This window comes from Mus caroli, chromosome 18 (genome assembly GCF_900094665.2).
Source record: "Mus caroli chromosome 18, CAROLI_EIJ_v1.1, whole genome shotgun sequence".
In the NCBI taxonomy this organism is placed as follows: Eukaryota; Metazoa; Chordata; class Mammalia; order Rodentia; family Muridae; genus Mus; species Mus caroli.
Genome location: NC_034587.1, coordinates 16,514,233 through 16,522,341, shown reverse-complemented (window position 1 = coordinate 16,522,341; position 8,109 = coordinate 16,514,233). Strand labels below are relative to the sequence as shown.

At 38.9% G+C, this 8,109-nt stretch overlaps 1 protein-coding gene across 1 annotated transcript in view; it reads right to left on the bottom strand.

Moving 5' to 3' along the window:
- Positions 1-710: 710 nt before the first annotated feature.
- The window catches only part of LOC110285125 (desmoglein-1-alpha-like), a 17,066-nt gene continuing 9,667 nt past the window's right edge, over positions 711-8,109 (bottom strand). The window contains exons 8-12 of the mRNA XM_021151125.1: positions 7,772-7,948; positions 5,537-5,673; positions 5,150-5,222; positions 2,814-3,022; positions 711-1,766 (exon numbers count right to left, since the gene is read on the bottom strand). Of these exons, the coding sequence (XP_021006784.1) occupies positions 711-1,766; positions 2,814-3,022; positions 5,150-5,222; positions 5,537-5,673; positions 7,772-7,948 (1,652 nt within the window). The remainder of the gene's footprint in view (positions 1,767-2,813; positions 3,023-5,149; positions 5,223-5,536; positions 5,674-7,771; positions 7,949-8,109) is intronic.

Below are 8,109 nucleotides of genomic sequence, written 5' to 3'. Positions count from 1 at the left end.
TCATAGGCTTACAGTTGCTGAGGTGAGAGTGTAGATGACAGGGATGCAGGATCTAGGAACCTTCATTGTCCACAAAGCTAATATTCTCATTTATGTGGTTCTCAGAAAGTGCCAGGCATTGAGTGGAGGGTGTGCAATACATTTAGGCCTGATGCCTGATTTATTGCTATTTTAGTATTCTTGGTACGGAATTATATCTGTAAATAGGAACCACTGTCTCTGAAAAAGTTTAAAATGGAAGCTTTATCACTGTTTTCATCTGTATGTCTGCTCTGTAATGTCACTAGGTGACAAGAGAAGAGGAGTCCAGCCAGTAACATAGAATAAGTGGAAGCTAAGAAAGAAGAATGAAAACATATGTAAATATTGTGATAGCAAAATTACCATCTCCCTGAATATGGAATTAAAATAATAACTGGATTCAATAAGTCTTAATCATTTCTTCTAATCTAAAATCTCCCCAAGCTTAAAATTCTACCTCAAGTTCACCTTCATTCTTTCATCAGTGTTAATATAAGAAAAAAGTTTACCAATGCTAGGGAGCACTCTTCCCCATGGTGATGTTTCCATGGTTACTATCCCTGTGGCTCTTCCTTACTCCACAGGTCTCCCATAGCCTGCTCTGCATCATAAATTGCACTGTTAGATTTGGGGGCAGGAGTTGGATGTAAGTCACTGAGATGGTGGTGAACAATACTCTGGGGCCATGACTACTTGCTATATTGTACCGTACTGTACTTTGTGATTCGACTTCGAGCCATGCTGGGGGAGGCAGACCCAACTGTCTGACTAAAGTGATGGTCAGAGGAACTCCTCATGTGGCCAATAGTGGCTGTCCCTCCCATGCTCAGCCCAGTGCCACCATCACCTACTCCAGCTCCACTCAGACCCATGCCACCAGCACCCATGGTGGTGCTAACAATGCCACTGCTGCCTACACCTCCAACCCCACCTAACCCAGCAGTGCCAGCAATTCCACTCATACCAGCACCGGAAACCACTCTCTCTGTCACAGTCACGTTGTGGGCACTTGATAACTCAGGGGGCATGCTCAGGTTGCCTATCATGCCCGAGGTTGGTCGGATCACTCTTTCTGTCACAACTACATTCGAGGTCTCTCGAGGGTTAGGAATGGNTAGAGAAGTGGGTAGACTTGAGCCTGGTGCTATTACCCTTTCTGTCACTATAACATTTGCTCCACCTCTTAAGTCAGGTATCTCTAACATGCCATGCAAATCAGCATCAGGGACAGGGCCCACCACCCTCTCTATCACCATCACATTTGAAGCCTGCTGGTTATCATGAAAGTGGACAGAGGGTTTCAGAGTGCCAGAGGTGGTATAGGACTCCCTCACAGTGACATTACCATAGCCCAGAGGATCAGGAATTAGCATAGGATGCTGTACTCCAGGGCCAGAGGGGTAGGCATTCTCAGAAATTACTGTGGTCGTGCCAAAATGTGGGGATATGCTTGGGTGTCCACTAGCAAGTTGCTCCATATGCTGTGGGCAAATTTGTTCAGTGTTCTGTGGAGGCCAAGAAGGATCAGGATCTGGGTATGATTCTATTTCTTTTCCCAGGCTGATATCTGCCAACTTCTTAAACTTGGGCCCCAAGGTATCCAGGAAGCTCTCATCTAGATCTTCTCCAATGAAGTTGCAACAGCTCATGGAGCCTGCAGGGGAACCCACACCTTCGATGTCATAGATGAGCAAATAGTCCTTGGATGGATGTCCTTCATCTTCATCCGCATAAGCATAGGCTTTCTAATTAGTACAGAATAAAGAGTATTCAACAAAGAGAAACAATATCTTTTTTGTGATTAGATGAATGTACCTAAATTCTGATATTTACTAGAATCGATTTAAAAATGATATCATAGATATTTGAAAGAGTTCAGTTCAAAGTTATTTTAGCTATAGTTCTAATACAGTTTGATCTTTAAATTTTGCTTTAGGTAAACTTGCTTAAAATAGGGCATTTTGAACACAAAATTACATACACAAATCCACACACTATTTATCTTATCAGTAATTTAGCAGGGAAATAAAATTTTGTGCACAAAAGAGCTGGTGAGAGGAATGTTTTTTGCTTCCAAAGGGATATTTAGATTTGGGGGATGGGTTCACTCACATTGCATTTTCTTTTACTGAGGCAAGATGGATGGGGTTTTGAAGTTTTTTTCTTAAGATAGAACAATTTGAATCTGGATTCAGGTTTTCAATATCATGTAAAGAATATATGGATTAGAAATAAAAATGCTGGACATAAAAACATACCACATTTCTCTTAATTTTAAATTTTATAAATAGTGTTTGAAAAAACAACCCATCAAAGTAAGAAATAAACTTGTGTTCTATCCTGAATGAGAGAAGTAACTGGTAAAGCTTCAGAGAGGTGGGGTATTTTAATTGAACCTTGAAGGGTGGCTAGAATATGTATGAGAGAGGAAGGATGGGGAACAACATCCAAACAAGTACAACACCCTCAACACAACATTACACAGTGGACCAGAATGGCCAGAGTCTCAAGGTAAGCAGTCTCCTCTGGATAAAGAAATTAGATTGGTGCTGCGGGGGAGTGGAGCTGTTAAGGTGGCACCTGAATCATGAATTTGAAATGTAAATTACAAACAAAATAGAGCTGAGGCAGTGTTTAACTGGGAGAGAAAAATGCTTGAAGTAGAGCTTCAGAAACATCTACCAACAAACAAGGACAGTTGATCATGAATAGATTGGCAGGGCCATTGTGGGAACTGGTGAGAGCTTAGAAAGATGTGGATGGAGAGGAATGCATGTGGCTAAAAGCCTTACCTGGCAGAAGTAACTTTCCATGAAATTCATGTTGAGACCCCCATTTCTACATTCTCTCATTGAATTTCTTCTTAATGTTCCTGAATATTCTTGGCATATCTCAGGTGCAGCTGATGTTTTAACACTATCCATTAGTTCAAATCCTGTGGTTCTTTCTCCTCCTCCCAGATCTTGCATTTCTCTGCCACAATATTCATTTGTATAAACTCCTAGAAACATTGAACCCATCAAATTTAATTTCTCTAGTGTGGTATAAGCTAAAAACTGTCATGTATAGGTTTTTCATTCAAGTATGCATGGTTAGCAGAGAAGAGATCGATATGATGTACAAAGGATGGATAATCATAATATTAATTTCAAAGCAATATTAAGAAAGACAAAATACTATTAACCAGCTTGCTAATTTTAATCATCTACTGAAAGCCCTTTCTATGTGATGTGCCAAAAGAAGGGCAGAGAGATAATAGTTAGATCTCAAACTGACTCAAGTTGAGTTAAGTAGCTCCAATTCTGAAAGTTAAACAATAGTATCAGCATCATATTTCTGGATGTGAATGGACTCCTGTAGAGTCATAAGCCCACTGAATTTCAGACAAAGTTCATAGCTACAATGAGAAAAAAAGGTTGCTGGATTCATCTTGGGTAAACACTTGGTCATGAGACGGGAAGGAGCATGCTAAATGCTGAGGTAGTGAAATAAAAGGAAATGAAATTGATGGTGGTGAGCAGAGGCAGGGTGAAGAACAGGGAGGAAGCCTAGGGCACAGAACTCTTATTTGAGTCTGGAAAAACCTGTGTTTCATATTCTGATTTTCCTGATGCCTTTCATGCTACTTTAGGATTTGTGTGAAACTTCATAGACTTAAGGAGAGAATCAATGCATAGATAACTATTGGTGGTTTTGATGAACTGACATTTCTCAGGAACCAACTGCAGACTAATGGGGGCTGGCATGTGACTCAGTGGCTTTCTGTTTTCTGCATGGGGAAATATTGGCACCACTAAGAAAAATGGGCACACCAAGAAGAGAAATGGGAACAGTGATATGTTGTGCAGTTGAAATACAGACTATTGAATCCAATTCTACAAAAATAGAAACTTTTCTATGTCTGGTGTGTTTCGGAGTGTTCAAAGTAGAAAAGTAATTCCGTAGGGGCTGGAGAGATGGCTCAGTGGTTAAAAGCAGCATTTGCTGCTGCTGTAGAGAACAAGGGTTTGATACCTGGCACCCACCTAGCAGCGCACAACTGTCTGTAAGTCCAGCTCCAGAGCATCTGATGCTCTCTTCTGCCCTCCAAGGGCATCACACACACACACACACACACACACACACACACACACACACACACACATACAAACACAAGCTGTGCACAGATATACAAGCAGAAAAACACTCGTACGCAAAATAACTAATATAACTAGTTATAATTAGTTATATAAAAATAACTAATTTAAAAAATAATTGCTAAACAACTAAGAGAAAACTGAGAAAACAGTGACATTTACTTTTTAAAATAAAATAAGACTATTACTACTGGTAGAAGAAGTTATTTTCATTTTTTTTTAAATTACAGCAGTATCTTCCCGCCTTCTGCTAGGGAGTTAGTCTAGATATTTGGTTCAAGATAACTGTAGACACCCAGTGTTAAAACTAAGCAAAGAGAAACTCCCCAGTATGTGTACAACCTTAGCTGAACACTTTAGGAGCTTTTGAAAGTGTTTTGTCTATTTGTTTTCAATTTAAGAATTTAAACAAATGTTTTACATGTCAATGGTTACACTTATGCTCAGAACGGACATACTTTTCTCTGTAAAAAGAATCACTAATGTAAAAAAAAAAAAAAACCCTGAACAAACTGTGGGATAAGTTTCTATATACACATACTCGAACCCACACCTACGTACATACACACATTCACACAATGCACATACACACATATAGTATTTTATCTGTTAGATAATTCATGATTGTATTTTGGTACTTCTATTCATAGAGAGCCTGACAGTAGCATCTTTCTGATGATCAACAAAGATTTTAAAATATACAGATGTGGGCTGGAGAATTCACTTAGCCGTTAAAGGATACATAGCTTCACAAACAAAAATAAAATATACAGCCTGTCAGATCAGTTGCAGTAGGCTGTCCTTTATCATTTATCTCATTTATACATATGTTATTGAAGAAGGAATTATAAAAACGCATTTAAAAATAACCCCCTCCCAAATCCCCACTACCCACCCATCCCCAAACAAAAACCCTAAACAATAAGATACCCAACCAGAGAGGACAGAGCCCATTTTAGTCTTTGGTTGTTGGAAAGTTGTCTTTTTCTTACCTGAGTTGTCAATATATTCTATAACATTGGCATTACCAGGTGGCATTTGTGGCACACAGATGGTGGTTATCCCCTAAAAGACAAAAGACAACATTTTCCCATTTGTAATGAGCCTTTTCTTCCTCTACTTGTATAGTTTTATTCTAAAATTACNACAGAATTCCTAAAAGAAGACTATTAGGATCATTTTGCATTCAACTTAAAAGTTGAATCTCATTTTTGTCTTGCCTGGTGACCTCTACTGAGTTTTGAGGTACATTTGACCCTCTTCCTTTCCTTCCTANCTACCCAAGAACTACAGATAGTGTAATTTTTATCATTGTAGGGCACCTNTGGAGACAGAATTTTGGTGAGTCCCCAAATCTAATTCTTGGACTTAGCACTTACATTGTGGGGTTCAGGCTGTGGCCCTTCTACGGTCCACGTGTGAATTGCTCCATCAGAACATTCTGGAACAGGTTCAAATCCAGCTCCACCACCAGGGGCCCCTCCACAATCACAGCAGATCAGCAGGAATGGAACCACTGAAGGAGAGAGGGGTAAGGGGTTAGCAGTGCACAATGTTGAAAGAAAACACTCCGATTTTCACTTGTTAAATGAGAATTCCTGAGCTGTGTGTGTTTAAAACTGCTATTTAATATACCAGGACAACCAATTGTTTGTTGGACCCGCAAATAATCATGAACTTGGAAACACTAGACTGCCTTGAATTTTAATTTGCTTTTTAGTATTGAAATTATGAATAAAATCAGAAATTAAGATAAGCGACTCTTTTCCCTATCATCAAGCAGGAAACAACAGAGACTAAAGAAAGCTGAAGGCAGGCATCAGTTTTGACCCTTCCTGCCTGCATTTACTTTTCTGTTTGCACACATTTCTCTTTCTCTATTTTAAGGGAAAATCTCATTAAATTATCAATTACTCTTAGGAAGGTTATTATTTTCCCCTACAGAGACATCTTTCTTTAGACAATTTTAACATAAAGATTATCACACATTAGCAATGTCTTTTCATCTGTTTGAGGTTTTAATTTATTTACATTTGTCATAGAATTTTGCTAGATAATTCTGAATGAAAAGATAGAAAAGAAGGGTTTGTAAATAATTGAAGGAAAAATTAAAGCAGAGAAGAGCTGGCACACAAGAAAAGAGAAGGCAAAAAAAAAAAAACCCCAACAAAACAAAACAAAACAAACAAACAAACAAAAATCCCCAAAACCTTACTATATTTGCCCTTTTCAGGAAATCTATAACGTAGAGAGAAGAGATTAAATGTAAAGTTATTGAACCAAAGGATCATATACAACATTGAAACCTTCATTAGCCACACTGTTTGATAGTGGACATTGATATTAGGGAAACTGAAAATGAAATCTAGCTGTTCTTTCTAGCAATGGTCATCACTCTTAGGTGTTTAGTTTGCTTTAATAAAGCGAAGACCTGAGTACAAAGTGTAGAGAAGCATCTCTGCCCCACGTAGCTCACGCTGGGCTCCTCAAGTTTGCTAGCACTCTTGCATCGTCCTTGATTGGGTTTATTTTGATGAGGAAAATCCATTTCAAACTCATGATTTTTCTCATAGGACATTTCCTGGTTCTTATTTCTATTTGTTATGAGCAAATATGGGGAGTTCCTGTTATTTAACACAGAACATCCATTTTTTGGAATGTATTTCTCATTCTTGAGAAAGTGCTCCACTTTAGACTGTGTTCTCAGTGTGTTCATATTTCTTTGTGGTTTATATGGATGAATGCTGAGGAAATGTTCCAAAAGGTGGGTTACTGAAAGTCAGAGAAAATCTAGTGAAGAAGTAGCTAGTCACTTGTTAAGACCAACGAGGAGGGGCTGGTGGGTGGTGAAGTGCTGTCACAGGGTTAAGATTCTGTTCTCAGCATCTGCACTGTGACTCACAAAGATCCACAACTTCAGTTGCAACGAGTTCTTGGACCAGGCCCACGAGCTTATATTTACATTCATGTAGGAATAAAACAAACAAACAAAAAAAAACAAAACAACAACAACAAAAAAACCCCAAAAAAACACTTTGAAACATAAAATAAAAATAAATATATTTAAACAGAGAAATTAATGTAGAAAGTATTTTAAAATTTTGTATGTGAATTCTTTCAAAGTACATTTTGTGGTTCATTGATTAAATATGTGAAGCTTGTTTTACTCCCAATATTTTATGAGTCTACATTTGAAAAAAGAAACCTCTCAACTGCTTAGATGGTAGGTGTGTGCCACCATGCTTAGCTGCAAATGTCAACGTTCATATTAACTTAGTGACAGTGTATAGGCATCAATGTATTCTCTGCTTTCACTCCAGTTTCTGTGATAAGTTAAGGCAAATTCCACCAGGAAGACCCCTTGGACCCTATGACTATTTCTGTCCATGACTAAGGCTTCTGCTGTGGCCCCAGATGTGCCATAGCCTTCACTTGTGGGACCTCTCCTCACCTAGCGGTGCTGTGAGGTAAACAAGAACAATTAGCAAAACTTGGAACAACTGGTTAGGCAATGCTTGCAGACACATACTGTTAAGCTGAACACATAGGCTGTTTGATTTCCTTTGCCATATTGTTTGAGAGACACATGTCAAAAGTAGGATTGAAACACTTACATCCTAAGACTAGGAACCCCATGATGAGCAGCCCGATGCCTGCAGGACCGAAGTGAACATTGTTTACTTTTGGAGTAATGGATGGAGTCTCAGTGGATGTTGTAGGATGTTCAGTAGTTGTCCAGAAGCCACAAAGTACCATGATGATTGTCCCTGTGCAGGTCCTCTGAAGGGAATCTGTAACAAGGTTGACAGTGGAAGAAACTACTGCCCACACACAGTCTCACAATTAACAGATTACAAGTGTCACCCATGCCCAGCCGCTTGTGGGGGTTCTGGAAACTCTCATCCTTGGAAAGCAATTGTTTCACCAATTCATCTATCTTCTTAGACCTTCT